Below are 19,193 nucleotides of genomic sequence, written 5' to 3'. Positions count from 1 at the left end.
ATGTCCTCCTTTTGCAGCTGAGTTTGGGACCGTCCATGGAAGAGTTCTTTATCCCTATTCCCACAAATGAGCACTGATTTGTCCCACAAATCAAAAGTCCAATGCCTTAACCACTACGCTACCACCTCCCCCCAATCCTCATCTGGGTGACACCAAATGTTTATTCATTACAAACCACTGACAGCTGAAGTAAACAGTGATTATCTTATTACAATGTAAGCTTTTAAAAGGTGGGATATTACTCAGCAATGTTGAACCAGAGAGTAAAGGAAAAACAGAAAATAAGCACTCAACACCTCTGGGGAATTCCTCAAAATTGTTAAAAAAAAATCACTTATGAGGCTTGCTGAGGGAATGCTAAGAATATGCAAAGATGGACTTATCAACTTCCAACTGCCTATTACCTCACATCATTTAATTTGAGAATATGTTGTAAACAGGGCTAGAGATTTCTAGAGATTTAGAGAGATTTCAGAGTAAACCAGTGGCTAATAATGATCAGTCTTCAAAAGCCACTGACGTGAATTGGCAGAATAAGGCTCTTAATTTTCATAATGCATTATAAACAAAAATAAACACTAATAGATTACATAGATGCATCAAGAGCTGCAATTTCTTTGTGTATCTGTTTAGCTTTTCCAAAGGACGCATTCCTTTCAGCGCTATCAGGTTAGTATGCAGAACAGTTGTATTTCGTTCATCAATGTACACAGACTCTTCAAGTGAGTCAGGTGGGTCAGATTTTATATCCATATTGACAAAGAGCCAAGTCTTACACTCCAAGCTCTAGGCCCCAGTCAATTGCCTGCTCAGCCGATAGCTAGTGTCAGACCCTGGTCGTAAATAACGTCATACATCCCACCAAAATATAGTCCTCATGAGCCTCTGACGATCCACAGAGCACGAGAGCAGCTAAATCAGCAGTTTACAAATGAAGATCACTTGACACACACACACACACACACACACACACACACACACACACACACACACACAATATAACGTAACAGATAGTGTTGTGATCTGATATGGCATGTAGTGACAATAAACTGAACACTTGCTCCAACACCACCATGGTGTCAAAACTCAGACAGTGGTGGGCACGTGCAATGTCAGCTGTGGACACATGTCCTCAGGATCACTCGGGGTTGCACTAAGTTTAAATAGGGTGTGTGTGTGTGTGTGTGTGTGTGTGTGTTTGCGTGCGCGTGCGTGCGCGCACTGGCTGACGAATTATTGCCATTTATAGCGCGCATGTTGGAGAGAGAGAGTCTCATGCGCCTCGTGGACTGTGGCTTGTAGTTTCTCAGGATTAATAAGCAAAAAGGACATTCCAAAGTTGTATTTTTTTTATTCAGCAGCAAAAACTGTGACTTTTCCATAACTCTATACACGGTCTGTCACGAATTGGTAAGTATTATACACGTTCCGCCTGCATTGCGTTTTGCGCGTGAAAAAATATGATACTATTATACTTTGATTATAAAAGCTACATAAACGTTTTTTTACGACTTCGTTCATATGACATGAAAATAAATAAAGTTATAACTAACTTATTCTAAACTGTTCTCTGTGAGGATTATACTCATACATTATTTGTATAGCACTTTTATCAATGGACATTATTTCAAAGCAGCTTTACAGAGATAAACAGGCTATAGAATATGAAGTTATGGTAGTGCCTATAAGTCTCTATAAGTTTATCCATAACGAGCAAGCCAGTGGTGTCAAGGGAAAACTATCTGGGATAGAATGAGAAATCAATCATAAGAGGAACCAGACTTAAAAGGGAACTTCAGGGATCTTTAGGCTTTTAAGGATGAACCATCCTCAGGTGCACACTGTGGTCTCCAAAAGTAGAGAGCTTTATCCACAGGTAGGGTGTCTTGATAAATCAGGTGGATGTGAAAAGGAGAAAGGCACAGGATCAATCAAATTAAAACCACAGACAGCTGAATTGAACACAGATTATTTTATAATGCCACCTGTTATGAGTTGGGACATGTCAGTCCACAAATGAGCAGTCAGTTCTCGAAGTTGTTTGGAAGCAGGAAAAATAAAAAAGTGTAAGGATCTAAAGAATTATGACAAAGGCAAAATTTTGATGGCTAACCTTCAAAAAGCATTTCTAAAATGACAATGTTTATAGTTATCAGTACTTACCAGTAAACTGATGACAGGGTCGTATGCACCCAAGACTCATTGATGCATGTGGGGTTTGAAGGCTAGTCTATCTAAGATTACAGAAGAGCTACTATAGCACAAACTGGTGAAAAAGTTCATGTTGGCTATGACAAAAAAGTGCATTACAGCTTGATGAGTATGGTGCTGTTTAACTACCTCCTACAATTGGCATGTGAACATTAGAACTGAATCATGGAACAAGAAGGTGGCCTGGTCTAATAATGTGGATGGCTGGGTGTGTGGGGGTTGCTAAACTGTAGCGATGTAATCAGATGCACTTTTGGAAGAAAGTAAGTCTGCATAGGCAGTGTGATACTCTGGGCAATGTTATAATGGGAAATTTTGCGTCCTGGCAATCATGCTTATGTCACATTAACACCTATCAGCCACCTAAACATTGTTGCTGACCAAATCCATCTTGGCAAAAAAATTCCCTAATGCAAATGGCCACTTTCAGCAGGATAATGTGCCATGCCACACCGCCAGATTCCAGAAACGTAATCCAATGTAAAGTAGTATACTGTCCAGTATATATCAGTATATGTTTTATTAGCTTCATGTGCAACATTTTATAATTATATGTTTATCACTTATTTCCTAATAAATAGAAAAACATATTTAGGTAGACAGGTACACTGTATTCCAGTAACTGATTGTATGTACTTGTATGAATGTATCATTTGTAATGCATTTGGTGATTTGGGTTCTTCTTTTTCCTTTTTTAGGAAATGGCACCATCTCTCTCACAAGCCTACAGAAGGCGTTGGTGGATGGCCTTAACGGCTATACTTGAGAACCTGTTCTTTTCGGCAGTGTTGTTGGGCTGGGGTTCACTCCTAATCATGCTTAAGGCTGAGGGTTTCTATTCACATTTGTGCATAGGTATACTATCCCATAAAGGACAAACAAGCAGCATACCTCACCAGTTAAAATAAATAAATGCGTATATATATATATATATATATATATATATATATATATATATATATATATATATATATATATATATATATATATATATATATATTACTGTGTGTGTATATATATATATATATATATATATATATATATATATATATATATATATATATATATATATATATATATATATATATATATACATATATATATATATATATATATATATATATATATATATATATATATATATATATATATATATATATATATATACACAGTAATTCCCTGTTTATCATGGTGGTTACGTTCTAAAACCGCGCACGATAAACAAAAAGCCGTGATAAACAGACGCCACCCCAAAAATGCTATTTATGTATACAGTACAGTACTGTATTAAAATTTTACTTCATTTTATAATTACTAATTATATTTTTATTAAGAAGTTGAATTATTTTAACATAAAACTCGACAAAAACAATTCCAAATTTTTTGGTCTACAGTGCTATCAGAGAACCAGAAATCAGAGAAACAACTTAGTTATGTGGCATATATATATATATATATATATATATATATATATATATATATATATATATATATATATATATATATATATATATATATAGTAAAGAAAATAAGTATTTGAACACCCTGTTATTTTGCAAGTTCTCCCACTTAGAAATCATGGAGGGGTCTGAAATTGTCATCGTAGGTGCATGTCCACTGTGAGAGACATAATCTAAAAAAAAAAATCCAGAAATCACAATGTATGATTTTTAAACTATTTATTTGTATGATACAGCTGCAAATAAGTATTTGAAAACCTGAGAAAGTCAATGTTAATATTTGGTACAGTAGCCTTTGTTTGCAATTACAGAGGTCAAACGTTTCCTGTAGTTTTTCACCAGGTTTGCACACACTGCAGGAGGGATTTTGGCCCACTCCTCCACACAGATCTTTTCTAGATCAGTCAGGTTTCTGGCCTGTCGCTGAGAAACACGGAGTTTGAGCTCCCTCCAAAGATTCTCTATTGGGTTTAGGCCTGGAGACTGGCTAGGCCACGCCAGAACCTTGATATGCTTCTTACAGAGCCACTCCTTGGTTATCCTGGCTGTGTGCTTCGGGTCATTGTCATGTTGGAAGACCCAGCCTCGACCCATCTTCAATGCTCTAACTGAGGGAAGGAGGTTGTTCCCCAAAATCTCGCAATACATGGCCCCGGTCATCCTCTCCTTAATACAGTGCAGTCGCCCTGTCCCATGTGCAGAAAAACACCCCCAAAGCATGATGCTACCACCCCCATGCTTCACAGTAGGGATGGTGTTCTTGGGATGGTACTCATCATTCTTCTTCCTCCAAACACGTTTAGTGGAATTATGACCCAAAAGTTCTATTTTGGTCTCATCTGACCACAAGACTTTCTCCCATGACTTCTCTGGATCATCCACATGGTCATTGGCAAACTTAAGATGTGCCTGGACATGTGCTGGTTTAAGCAGGGAAACCTTCCGTGCCATGCATGATTTTAAACCATGACATCTTAGTGTACCAACAGTAACCTTGGAAGTGGTCCCAGCTCTTTTCAGGTCATTGACCAGCTCCTCTCGTGTAGTTCTGGGCTGATTTCTCACCTTCCTTAGGATCATTGAGACCCCACGAGGTGAGATCTTGCATGGAGCCCCAGTCCGAGGGAGACTGACAATCATGTTTAGCTTCTTCCATTTTCTAATGATTGCTCCAACAGTGGACCTTTTTTCACCAAGCTGCTTGGCAATTTCCCCGTAGCCCTTTCCAGCCTTGTGGAGGTGTACAATTTTGTCTCTAGTGTCTTTGGACAGCTCTTTGGTCTTGGCCATGTTAGTAGTTGGATTCTTACTGATTGTATTGGGTGGACAGGTGTCTTTATGCAGCTAACGACCTCAAACAGGTGCATCTAATTTAGGATAATAAATGTGGTGGAGGTGGACATTTTAAAGGCAGACTAACAGGTCTTTGAGGGTCAGAATTCTAGCTGATAGACAGGTGTTTAAATACTTATTTGCAGCTGTATCATACAAATATATAGTTTAAAAATCATATATTGTGATTTCTGGATTTTTTTTTTAGATTATGTCTCTCATATGCAAATACGATGACAATTTCAGACCCCTCCATGATTTCTAAGTTGGAGAACTTGCAAAATAGCAGGGTGTTCAAATACTTATTTTCCTCACTGTATATATATATATATATATATATATATATATATATATATATATATATATATATATATATATATATATATATATATATATATATATAAAACTAACAGCAAATTACGGATCATCCTAAAATTCACAGGAATCCTGTGATATATATATATATATATATATATATATATATATATATATATATATATATATATATATATATATATATATATATATATATATATATAACAATAAGTGTGTTTTCTCTAACAAATTCCAGAATAATAAAAACACTATTGTGTTAAAGTGTTAAAGTGACATAATGTCTAGATAAATTCACTAAGGTACCTTAGGGGCTGCGGGGGTGCGTCCAAAATTCGTGGTTTTTAAGAACTTTTCAGAAACTTCCGGAGTACCACTTTATATATATATATATATATATATATATATATATATATATATATATATATATATATATATATATATATATATATATATATATATATGTAGTGGGGACCTATTATTTGTAATATTGTTTTTTTTTTTTTTCAATTTAGATTTTTTCTGCTAAGAAAAAAAAAATGCTTTTCCTCTTTCACATACTCTGTTTTAACTTAATACCAAATTAAGATTTGATAAACATTGGCTACATTAAAGTATTTCTAATATTGCTTCCCTCATGTTCTCATAGAAAATGAGACTAAGCATCATGGTAACAGCAGCTTGGAGGAGAGCTCTGTGTGGCTGAGCTGTTTTGAGCAAGAGGAAATCCTAAATCTTGGCTTTACGATCGGTTCGTTCATCATCAGTGCAGCTACTCTGCCCCTGGGAATCCTAATGGACAAGTATGGGCCACGCCCCCTAAGGCTTCTGGGCAGGTACATGACAGTCAATATTAGGCACTTACTACTTACTACTAATTATGTTGTATTTAGAGCTTTAAAGATAGATATCCAATGGACAAAATTTTTATGTCTATTAGATATCTATCCAGTGGGATTATGGTATAGTAAGTAAGAAGCACGTCAGTCACAGACATAGCAAAAAATTACAAGTATTTATCTATAAATATTAACGAAATGCTCAAAAGTAGCTGCAACATGGATTGAAGAAAGAAGAATATAATTTTTTACTCCATGTCATCCTAATGAAAATATATATAGAGGCAATACATTGCAAAAAGATGCCACTGCGTACAAAAAAATAGAAGGATATCAACATTACATGGTTGTGATTATTAATTGAACAATGATGACAGTGTCACATCTAGCCTCATTTTTTATTCCTCCTATTAATCTAACACTGAACAAGTGGTTCATGCAAATACAAATAATTTTTTCTTTCAAAATTGATTAGAATTGAAGGTAGGAGCGTAGTGTGGGAAAGGTCAGAGTATACATTATTGTTCTCAGCAATACTATTTATTTGTAAACAGATTTATAAATAAATTGTCACATATACATAGTCCTACAAAAATTAAATGTGTGGAGCTTTTTTTGTTTTCCAATTTGTTAAGAAGCTTGGGCGATGTGCTCCTCCTGAAACAGAGATGGTTTAGGGCCTTGCTCAATGGCTAAACAGTGACATCTTGTTCTAAGGTTTAAGATCAAATTCTTCTGACCAGTAACCCTTAATTAATGAGGCAGCCCTAAGATTATGACACCTGGATGTTAGCTACTGTGAGTACAGTCCAAATTCTGCTAAGCTTCTGATCTCAATAGACATCTGGTGTGGCAATGTATACAATGAAGGTAGGAAAATATTCCACTTTTATTAGAGAACACATAAGCAAGTACAATTTATAAATAGCCTTTAGTTGTCACATATAGATTACAGCACAGTGAAATTCTTTTCTTCGTATAATCCAGTTTGTTTGGAAGCTGTGGTCAGAGCGCAGGGTCAGCCATGACACAGCCCCCCTGGAGCAGAGGGTTAACGGCCTTGCTCAAAAGCTCAGGAGTGGCAGCTTGGCGATGCCAGGGTTTAGACCCCTGGCCTTCTGATCAGTAACCCAGCTCCTTAAACACTGAGCTACCACCTCGCCAATTATGATCAATGATTAATGATTTATATATGGGATATGATAAGGAGTTGTGTATATTTCACTTTCTTGACCACCGCACAAAATGAACCATTTTTACTTTCTGTTTGCTCCTAGTTCCTGTTTTGCCTTTTCAAATATTTTAATTGCTGTGGCAGCATATGATCCTTCATGTGAGTGCATTACATTTAATTACTGAATGTGTGTGTGTGTGTGTGTGTGTGTGTGTGTGTGTGTGTGTGTGTGTGTGTGTGTGTGTGTGTGTGTGTGTGTGTGTGTGTGTGAGATTGTTTATATACATATGCTATTTGGACAAAAGCATTGGGACACCTGAATTTTCCAGCCATAAGTGGTTCTTCTCCAAACTATAATCATAAATGCACACTATTATAAAGGAGTTTAGATTAAATCTTCCCTTCAATTGAACTAGGAGGCTCAAACCTGTTCCTGACAAAGCCAGCTCCATTAAGATATAATTTGCATGGGATGGAATGAAAGTTTTCACATGAAATCTTCACATACAACCATTATTGTCAAAATTTCTGGTAACAAAAATGAGTACACCCTAAGTGAACATGTCAAAACTGTCTCCAAAGTGTCAATATTTTGTGTGAGCACCACTGTTATCGAGCACTCTTTCACATCTTACATAATGACATCACGGAGCTGCTGAATGTTAGACACATGGCGCATCTCCACCTTTTGCTTGGGGAGGCCCACAGTAGCTCAGTAGGGTTCAGGTCTGAAGACACACTTGTCCACTCAATCACCTTCACCTTCAGCTTTCTCAGCAAGGCAGTTGCCATCTTGCTGGGGTGTTTGTGTTTAATATTATGTTGGAAAACTGCCATTCGGCCTAGTTCCTGAAGAGAGGGCATCATGTTCTGCTTTAGAATGTCACAGTACATGTTGAAATCCATGTTTTCCTTAATGAACCACAGCTCTCCAGTACAAGCAGTACTCATGCTGCCCCAGACCATGTTGCTACCACCAGCATGCACAATTTCACAATTTTTCTTAGTCCCATCAGACCAAAGGACATGGTTTCAGTATTGCATGCTCTTAGTCAGGTCGTCTTCAGCAAATTGGTGGCGGGCTTTCTTGTGAGCCAGCTTCAGAAAAGGTTTCCTTCTTAGATGACGGCCATGTAAATCAACTGGTTGTATTGTGTGTCATGTGGTCTGAGCACTGACAAGTTGACCTTCCGTTTCTGCAACCTCTAAAGCAATGCTGGCAGCACTCATGCATCTGTTTTTTGAAGCCAGATTCTGCACCTGACACACAGCACGAGGACTCAATTTCTTTGATTGACCCTTGCGAGGTCTGTTCCGAGTGGAACCTGTCTTGGAAAACCTCTGTTTGACCCTGGCCACTGCACTGTAACTCAGTTTCAGGGTGTTACTGATATTATAGCTTAGGCCATCTTTGTAAAGAGCAACAAATCTAATTCTAAAATCCTCAGAAAATCTTTGCCATGAGGTGCCATGTTGAACATCCAGTGGTCAGTTTGAGAGAATTGTACTCAAAGCACCAAATTTAAACTGCTCTAATACATGATACACAAATTTGTTTGGTCCTGTCAAGCAGATAAAAACAGTAACATGATGAATAGGACATTTTGTTTTGCATAGTTAAACGACGTACAGCTGCTATCACTTAGGGTGTACTCACCTTCGTTGGCAGCTATAACAACAATAATGTCTGTTGTGTTGAGGTATTTTTACAAGCTGCACATTGACTATTTTAAAATATATAAACATTTTTTTCTTTAGTATTGTCCCTTAAGATCATAAAATAAAATGGTTGCTAAAATGTGAAAGGTGTACCCACTTTTGTGAGATACTGTAACAATCTTATGGCTGGGTGTCCACAAATCTTTGCCCATATAGTGACCATTACATGTGTGGTGTAGTATGCAATACAGAGGCAGTATACCGAATTTTTTATTTTATCTTTTTACATCTCAGTATTGTCACCTCTCATCTTTATTGCTGTCTCCTTCAATGGCTTTGGAGGAATATGTCTGACCTTTACTTCACTAACGGTAGGACCAACAGAACCGCACATGTTTTTCTCGTTGATTTATCTGTAGCTTTTAGTAGCCACTATTCCTCTCATACTATCTAGTCATCTATTTATTTAGTTGTAGTTACTGAAGAACGATGAATATCTAAATAAACTGAAACTTTATGATGCCAATGCAACTCATGTAGACCATAACAGCTAATAACAAAAAATATATAAATATATTTCATTATATTTTAATTTAAATGAACTTTCTTTTAGTTGTATTTTTACGTCATTTATGTTTTTACATAATAAATCATTTTATAATAGAAAAAAACCCTGGCATACACACTTTCATTTCAGAGTTTTCCAATAGACTTCTCAAGCACATGTTTGGGATTTGTTGCACTAAATTAATTTGAAGAGATGCAATAAAAAGTTGATCCAATTTAAAAGTATAGTAACATGGTATAACAATCATACGGTCATAAACATAGAGATATTGATTTCTTTACTAATTAATGGTTTAAATTACTTAAACTTACTGCCATAACAAAACACTATAGCTATGCCAGTAAGTTTCAGCATGCCCAATTTGCTGTCACCTAGAAATTGATTTTATTTTGTGATACTGCTAGCAAGTTGAATTACACAAGAGCAGGCATTTGCGTGCATGCGTGTGTTTCTGTGTGTATTTTGGTTAGTTACTCTCCAGAGGCACATGTTGTCCCACTTCAAGGCCCTAAATATTGCCATGACATTTTTGGCCAATCAGAGGGCAGGTCAGTGCTCACGCCCTCACCACAGCCATTCCCATGTTCCCGTAAACTGTAATGTAAACTCCCTCTGTCACACTCCCCATAGCAGTTCCAATGTCCTACCACTATTTTCCCTTTAACTCTTTTCACACATCTTATACCCAAAAATCATTCTGTCATTCTTTTCATTGCTCTGGTCAACCTACTTTTTTTGTTAATTGGACAGATTAATAATTAATAGCTTAACATACAGTATATCGGATAAGAAAAACCAACCAATTAAAAGAGAAACTGATATTTTTTCTTTGGTTTTAGAGTCTCCATGTATGTACTTCCTTCTCCTACATATAATGGATAATTTATTTAGTTTTTCTGTCCCCATGCCAGACTTCCGTTTAGTAATCCACGTTCATGGCCAGCATGAATATAAATACCTCAGAGAAGCAGATATAGAAATGCCAAAATAGAATATGAACAGTAAAGTGTGGGTAATGAGGAGAGATAGAGAGAGATAGAGAGAAGAGAGAGAGAGAGAGAGAGAGAGAGAGAGAGAGAGAGAGAGAGAGAGAGAGAGAGAGAGCATGAGAGAAAGACAGATGCAGGTTAAAACCATGTTCCAAGGTGGATGATTCATGCAGAGTCATATAAGGGGAAAGAATTTCATGTGGGTGTGTGTGCACATGCTCAGCCGTAATTTTGGGGCACATTGTAGGAGGAACAAAGTCAAGAATATAAAAAAGTATCAAAGTAAGTTAAAGTAATTCCATGTGCACAAATCTTAGACTGACTACTGTATTTTTAGCATGACTAGCAAATTACATTTGTAACATTACATTTAAAAATGTGGCATATTATATTATATTATATTATATTATATTATATTATATTATATTTATAATTTTTTTTTTACATAGTTTTAAAACACAAAACTTTTAAGAACACAAAAGAGTACAGTGCTAAATTAAATACAGGTGTGTGTCTCTCACTTTTTTGCACTGCTACAACTCTGCAACAACGCTGTGGACATGGTTCAGGTTAGACCAGACAAAGATTCTCAGTGGTTGAGGTTGTGGAGTAGTCACTGTAAGTTTGTGGGTAAAACGTCCATTAGGGACAATGATACATATTTGAACACTGCTTAAAGCAATACTCCAACATTTTTTTAACTAACTTCTATCTACTGCATCTGTAGTGTATATTAAAATACAGCTAACAAGAATTTTATGTTACTCTGTACTGAGATCTGAAAGGAAAACCTTTATTTTTGTATTCATTAATTTAATATTGCTTTATCCTGATTCAAGTTGTGAGTCTGTCCTGTCCACTAGGCATGAGACAGGAATACACTCATTAATCCCTAACAGAAAACATGTTGATTTAAACCTCACTTATAAAAGAAAATGAATGGCAGATGTTGAGTTCCATTGATTACTTTATTTGCTGTACAGTCAAAACATTCAATAAACATGAATTCACTTGCTGAGTGCATGTATTCATATCTGATTAACCATTCTTTTGGCTAATGTGACAATGAATCTGGAGCCCATCCTGGAAACACCAGGTGTGAGGTGTGAGAACACCCTGGATTACATGCCAGTCTATTACAGGGCACCACACACTAGGGGTGTAATGGCATACGTATTCATAACAAAAATTTTCGGTACAGGGCTTTTTGTTCGGTACACACATTTACCCAATCTTTTTCTTCTTCTTTCAACTTCTCCCATTAGGGGGCGCCACAGTGGATCATCCACACATGTACCCAATGCAATCCTTTTTAAATAAAAATCTGAGTTCCCTCAGGAACGTAAGTTTGTTTAGTCTCCGCCTTGCACTTTAAATGCATTTTTTAACTATTATTATTATTATTATTATTAAACCTTAAAACATACACAACAATGCCAGGGGTACAAAAAACTAGAAACTAGAGTTAGCACAGTGTTACTGTGGCTATTCACTACGTCCCGGAAATAACATTTGTTTTGCGCATGCATGACAACGCTAAAGAGTAAAGAACGTTAGCCGCTAACCAGGAAGTAGCCTGCGGCTAACAATTAAGGATAGAGGGATTGAAGTCATTTGTTAAAGTATGCTGAAATTAGTTAAACAGTTGAGTAGAATATATATTTTAAATGGGGTCTAACAAATGTAAAATTTTTAATGACATTTTTCCATTTATTTAAATATTATTCAATCAATTTAATTTGTGCCAATTCAATTGACTAATTAAGTTAATCAAGTTAATAAAAAAAGTGTATGGCATTCATATTATTTTTTTTATTTTATTTATAAAAAATATTATAAAAATATTATTCCATATATTATTTTACAGAGCAGGCATTTTATTTAAAATTGCTTTAAAAATGTAAACTGTTGATGATCACAAATGTTAATAATATTAATATTAATAATAATAATAATAATAATAATAATAATAATAATAATAATAATAATAATAATAAAAAACTGCAAAAAAAAAAATAATAATTTGTTTTAAGACTTAAAAGGTACCAAACCGTGAATTTTGTGTACCTTTACACACCACACACACATGCACACATCATTTAGAGTCACCAATTGACCTACCAGGATCCAACTTAATACAGCTAAATGTAATTTAATGTACTTTCCTAAATCTCACCTTCCACATGAAAAACATACCTCTGAAAGGTATTCCAAGTGATTTTTATATAATATATATCCTTTATATATAAATTCTTAAACATAAAGAATTGTTTCACTATTTTTATACTTAGTTATACCTTGTACTTTTATACTTTCTATACTTTCATATTTCAATTTCACTGCATGTATGAATGTGTATGTGACAAATAAAATTTTAATTTAAATTTGACGTCCAAGTTTGGGACCTTAAAAGTATTCTTTTAAGCTGTAACTGCTCATTTGTAGACTATGCCCCTGAATAAATCTAAAATTAAAATCTTGTTTCCTCAGCTCCCCAACATGTTTGGAAATGTGCGTTCTACCATTCTTTCCCTAATGATTGGTTCCTATGCTTCTTCTGCTGTTACCTTCCCGGGAGTCAAGGTAAGACACAAAGTAGTAACCTAAAAAATGTGACTACTGTATATTGCATGTGACTTTAGTGCATATGAACATTTTGTAGTGTGTGCCAAAGTAGCTTATGCTTTGATGCCTTGGTTGACAAATGATGTATAGACAGAAACCTAGACGAAAACTGTGAAGACTGACACATGATATTATATTAAGACAAATTCTGGGTTAATATTTATATGAATCTTTGTCCTGGATCTCCGGTGAACCGAGTTCCTTTCTCTATAGAGATCATAATTATACACAAATATAGCACAACAGACTGAAAAATGTGTTGTAGGCAATGTGGAGTAGTTTATCTACAAAGCAAGCAGAAAAGTTAAGGAAACCGACAATCAACAGAAGTTACAGATTGAATTTAGCAAGACTTTACAACATTGGTAGGCAAATAGTCATCCAACATCGTTTGAACTTCTGCAGTAACTTATAAAGTTATTGTCACACAGTGGATATTATGTTTGATCAAGCAGTTTTTTTGGTTGCGTGCCATAGAAAAATAAGATTTGCGTTGGTAAATGATCTAAATATCAGCTGTCAAATGATGTTTCTAAAACAGTAGACGTGACAGCGTACAATGTAGGTACTAGATTTGGGAAGTTTAGCTGATAAAATCTAATTTAAGGTAATTAATAATCATTTCATTACTGATGCAAGCACATATAGATATGTTTTATTAAAGAAATAAACAGATTTAATTTCAGAAAGGTTATTCATGGCTGCCATGCAGGTTAATGAGATGTAGATGAATATTAAGTCTATATGAAAGTAAAATTGCCATTTGGCAGGCATTCGGAAGCATGGATGTTATTAAAGTTTTGGCACTGAATTAAGCTCTCGTCAGGTGTTCAAGCATCTTCTCACGACACTAGCGAGGGAAGTTAAGTCTTGACTTCTCCACACAGACATTTTAAATGCTAATGTTTTTTTTTATTCTTTCATTAGCTAATCTATGATTTAGGGGTGTCATTCCGCTTGATCTTCTGGGTGTGGGCAGGATTGGCATGTCTTGTTTTCCTCAATTGCTTACTTAACTGGCCTGTGGAGTCTTTTCCTGCTCCTGAAGATATCAGCTACATGTAAGTATTCTATTTAGTGTATATACATAAAAAATATTAAATAAATATTAAATGGCTTTATTTCTTCCTCTTTGTTTTCCTTATACAGTAAAAAAGTAAAGCTGAGTGGTGTAGCAATGGACCACAAGGTGACAGGGGATCGCTGCTACAGCCATGTAACCACTGTGGGACAGGAAATGGATAAAAAACAGTTTTTGGATGAGTATAAACAAAGCAATGGAGCAGCCACACCGAGCCAAGGTAAGATTTACACATACACACACAAACACACACACAGTGGACACATGAGGACAGTGTGACAGCAGTTAAGTGTGCAAGAACGACAGACTGGTTAAAGGTGGAGGTTGGATTACATCAAGAATCAGATCTGAGTCCTTTTTCCTGTTTGCAGTGGTGATGAACAGGTTGATGGACAAGGTCAGACAGGAGTTTCCGTGGACTATGATGTTTGCGAATGATATTGTGATTTGTGGTGAGAGTAGGGAGCAGGTTGAGAAAAGCCTGGAGAGCTGGAGGGAATGAAAGTCAGTAGGAGTTAAACAGAGTACATGTGTGTGAATAAGAGGGAGGGCAGTGGAGTGGTGCAGTTGCAGGGAGAAGAGGTGGAGAAGGTGGAGGAGTTCAGGTACCTGGGGACAACAGTGCAAAGTAATGGAGAGTGTGTTAGAGAAGTGAAGAAAAGAGTGCAGGTGGGGTGGGTGGAGAAGAGTGATAGCAGGAGTGATTTGTGATAGAAAAGTGTTTTCGAAAGTGAAAGTTTATGGGACTGTGGTGAGACCTGCTAGAGACAGTGGCTTTGACTAGAAGAGAGGAGGTCGAGCTGGAGGTAGCAGAGCTGAAAATGTTGAGATTTTTATTGGGAGTGACGAGGATGGACAGGATTAGAAACGAGTTTATTAGAGGGACAGCGAATGTAGGATGTTTTGGAGACAAGGTGAGGGAGTCAAGATTGAGATGGTTTGGACATGTGCAGAGGAGGGACATGGTGTATATCGGTAGGAGAATGCTGAGGATGGAGGAAAGGAGGAAGACCAAGGATGAGGTTTATGCATGTGGGGAGGGAAGACATGCAGGTAGTTGGTTTGAAAGAGGCAGATGTAGAGGACAGGGGGATATATATATATATATGGGTTGCATGCACAGCCGTATGCATAAAATCAAATACAAAAATGCATAAAATTTTTGCATATGGTGTCTGTGTGTTTAGGTGCCCAACCATTTCGCCATTCTGTTTGTTCTCCTATCTTTTTGTGGAGTTTAATCATCATGGCAATGACCCAGCTCCGCATTATATTTTATATGGGAGCCATGAATAAGATGCTGGAGTTCCTGGTCACACATGGTGACCTCAATGGTGAGCATCCCAAACATTTTTTTTTTTTTAAATAAACAATTTTGGTGTTTTAACTGCGTTTGTATTTTATATAAGTTACTTTTTTTTTTTTGATCAGATTGATTCTGATTTCTTTATTTTTTGTAGAAAGTTCTTGACTTTTCACCATAGTAGTGGATGACAGAGCTTTGCATATGTGTGATTGGACATGATTATATTCTGTACGGGTGTCATTAATTTTGGTTTAATTGCTTCCACTCTAATGAGGGCATAGATAAGAATAAATGATATCACTGAGGCACAAACTCCTCAGTGAACAGAAAATATGTGTTGTGCATGTGTTTTCATGCTTAACTTCTATTCACTCTTTCTTCTTAACCAGCTCCAGAAAAGTTAATGCAAGAGGCAGAAGAACAAGGTGAGAAAAGTCTAACAAATAAAGTGTAAACATAAAGTGGCAATCTAGAACATTCTAAATAAATGCATTTTTGATACCATGAATACAACAATGTTGTAGATCAAATCTGATGTGTGGTGCATGCATTTCCTCAGTAAGCTTCTACTCGTCTATCTTCGGCACTATGCAGCTGCTGTGTCTCCTGACTTCCCCTCTTATTGGGTACATCATGGACTGGAGGATGAAAGAGTGCGTGGAGGACAATAGCTTGGTGGATGGCGAGAAAAGGTTAAAAAATTGATCAAAACTTACTCAAACTCTAATTATCAAATTTTAATTATCTAATCATCTCTTATAATTAACATAACCTTTTTAATACAGGCCACCCAAGAGAGACAAAAAGATCCAGAAACTCACCAATGCAATCCGAGCTGTTATCTTCACCAACCTCTTGCTAGTGTTGTTTGGCATCATATGCTTGATAGACAACCTTCCTGTCCAGGTAGGACACACACGTGTGTAATACATTCCTGTTTTTCATTTTGATGCATTGATAGATCTCACTCTATTTTATTTATTTGTATCTATTTAATTATCTAATTATCTAGTCATCTATGTATTTATCTACATCCATGCATATAAAACATTTATAATTGTAAAATCTTCTCTCAATGTCTGTCATAGTTTCTGTCTTTCGTTCTTCATACTGTTGTAAGAGGTTTCATTCACTCTTGCTGTGGAGGACTCTATGCTGCTGTGTAAGTCATGAAAGTTTCATTTGCACTCTTAAATCTACTTAGAATAGCCATTTGCATTTACTTAAAATATACCAGTCCCATTAGTTTTGCCAAACATGTTTAATGGAAATTATTTAAAATAAAATAAGAATTGTTTAATTATTGTGTAAACATTTATGTGCTGCAGTCATGTTGCTACTACTTTTAATTGGTGCCACGAGCTCTGAAGATTAGGGATTAGTCAGTTGGAGAACACTTTAGTGTAGCCAGGAAATTTTTTTCCAGCTACAAAGCACTCAAATTATTCAGAGATTAAAATTCTATGCATTAGATCTATAGGCAGATTACAAGGAATGTGCAAGTATATAACAATTCTTGCTTTGTGAATACATTTGTGTGTTTAAATGGATAATAAAATATTAAATAATGTGTTTGTTGATGTTCACTGTCTCGTGATTGTTGTCAGGTACCCCCCAAACCACTTTGGCACACTGACGGGCCTGCAGTCTCTATTGAGTGCTCTATTTGCTCTCCTTCAGCAGCCCCTGTTTGTTCTTATGTTGGGTCCACTCGGAGGAGATCCTTATTGGGTGAGACACACACACACACACACACACACACACACACACACACACACACACACACAGACACACACACACACACACACACACACACACACACAGGGTTTCAATATTGTGCTACTTCATGTACAGTTCATAGTACAAGTGCACCAGCAAGAGCACAATTTGCTTTAAGGTTAATTAACTAAAGTAATTTTTCCCTTTTTTTGATGGTTGCCAAAAGTTTCTGGAGTTAACATCCTGGAGTATTCAAGACGGTTGATTTAGTCATCTTTGCTTACTCGCTCTAATCATGTGCTTGTAATCATATAAAGCACATCATTTCATATTTCACTAATCATTTAAACACACATTTATGGATCATTTTGTTTGGTTCAGAAATCTATTTGTGTAAATGAATGTAGGATTTTTCACAAAAAAGTTAAGGATTCTTTTTGTACCAAATGGTAATTACTGAATATTAATAAATATATTTTGGGTTGAGATGAAAAGGAAAGGTTTGACTATCATTTCATCATTGTGCAAGTCATGCACAGAAATTTCTAATGGATCTAATGGACCTCTATTTTTTTTTCTTGTACCCCAAATAACAGATCAACTTTGGGCTGCTGATTTTCTCATTATCTGGCTTCCTGTTGCCAGGATACTTGTTCTACCATCGCAGACAACTCATTAAACAGAAGAAGGTACTGGATCAGGCAGCGACTGGCCAATCAGCAGTTGTTCTAAATCAGTCAGCAAACAGCCCTGAGAAACTCTCCAGTGATGGGCTTGATACAGATGAGGCTTAAGAAGGAATAATGCAAAAAAGTACTTTGTGACAATGACAATTGCATTCTTGCTTTTTTGAACCACAAACTTGAATACAAACAACTATGATCATGGCCATTTTTTGTGAGACATTTATGAACATTTAGCTGTATATTGGGATTAAAAAAGGGAGCAATTAGTAAATGGTCCAAATTTTTAAAACGCACAATTTATAAATTCTTTGGATGTAACTTTTAGATCCAACCGACTGACCGAATCAGCAGGATAGTTTTTCTTTAAATAAAATGAATAGAGCTAATTTATCAAGCTGAATATAAACAAAAAGTATTTGTGAAACATTTACAGAGGAAATTATATTTTATGAAAGTTTTTTTTGTTTGTTTTTTTTACTTATAAGCTGACACTTAAATTAACCTCCATATGTAGGTTTTATGTCGCATAAAGGTTGTGCAGAATTTTATATTGAGATAACGAATTATATAACGAATTATTATAACGAATTCATAAACTACAATATGTAGGACTAAAGAGAAATGGTGCTCAACAACATAGGTCTCTGTCTGTGATAGCGAATGCAATTGTGGAAGCTGAGCTGTATTACTGGATGATTTAGACACACTATTACCTCTTTAAAATAACAACAGAAAACAGCAGGTTATCAAAATGATGTCACTGAACAACCATTGTTTGCTTCCCAGAAGCAAAAAATGATTTTAAAGATTCTTCACAGAGCCATACACCTTAACAAAGAACCTTTTAAGGAAACTTATTTTTGAGAGTATACTTAGAAGGCACTCTTTCACCATTCAGCTGTCATTCTGTCATTTTTCAGCTCTATAATAACTTGCTGCACTGAAAGTGAAGTGCTCAGCCATGTTGAACAGAAGTGTACAAAGACAATGATTGGAATTTAGGTTTGGCCTACAGAAACATTTATACAATATCTAATTACTGACTAATGAATGTAATGCAGTTTGCAATAAAACAAAGCAGCTGACTGGCTGTATCACCATAAGCTACCTCCAGATAGAACTCAATTAATCCATTACATCTAATGAGTTGGCTTTTGGTACTGCATGTGTACATTAGGGTCTCTTTTAAATAGTAAAGTTGTGTTGGTTAC

At 35.9% G+C, this 19,193-nt stretch overlaps 1 protein-coding gene across 1 annotated transcript; it reads left to right on the top strand.

The window, feature by feature from the left end:
- Positions 1–1,332: 1,332 nt before the first annotated feature.
- On the top strand, positions 1,333–18,441 carry slc43a1b (solute carrier family 43 member 1b). The gene is made up of 15 exons (XM_083538554.1): positions 1,333–1,410; positions 2,910–3,066; positions 5,986–6,172; positions 7,453–7,508; positions 9,303–9,379; positions 13,056–13,148; positions 14,118–14,251; positions 14,340–14,491; positions 15,459–15,605; positions 15,967–16,002; positions 16,137–16,269; positions 16,363–16,483; positions 16,666–16,739; positions 17,185–17,308; positions 17,893–18,441. Exons 2-15 carry the CDS (start codon positions 2,913–2,915, stop codon positions 18,088–18,090), a joined length of 1,686 nt encoding a protein of 561 aa, XP_083394680.1. The 5' UTR covers positions 1,333–1,410; positions 2,910–2,912; the 3' UTR covers positions 18,091–18,441.
- Positions 18,442–19,193: the final 752 nt, after the last annotated feature.

Source organism: Silurus aristotelis (assembly GCF_946808225.1).
Source record: "Silurus aristotelis genome assembly, chromosome: 4".
In the NCBI taxonomy this organism is placed as follows: Eukaryota; Metazoa; Chordata; class Actinopteri; order Siluriformes; family Siluridae; genus Silurus; species Silurus aristotelis.
The sequence above is the reverse complement of the archived record's forward strand: the minus strand, read 5'-3'. Positions and strand labels throughout refer to the sequence as shown.

Bases quoted from the DNA above. Each gene is read 5' to 3' on its own strand.
- slc43a1b (XM_083538554.1), top strand. From the start codon at position 2,913: ATGGCACCATCTCTCTCACAAGCCTACAGAAGGCGTTGGTGGATGGCC. The intron at 6,173-7,452 runs GTACATGACAGT...GTTTGCTCCTAG, and splicing joins CCCCTAAGGCTTCTGGGCAG to TTCCTGTTTTGCCTTTTCAA. The intron at 16,270-16,362 runs GTTAAAAAATTG...TTTTTAATACAG, and splicing joins TTGGTGGATGGCGAGAAAAG to GCCACCCAAGAGAGACAAAA.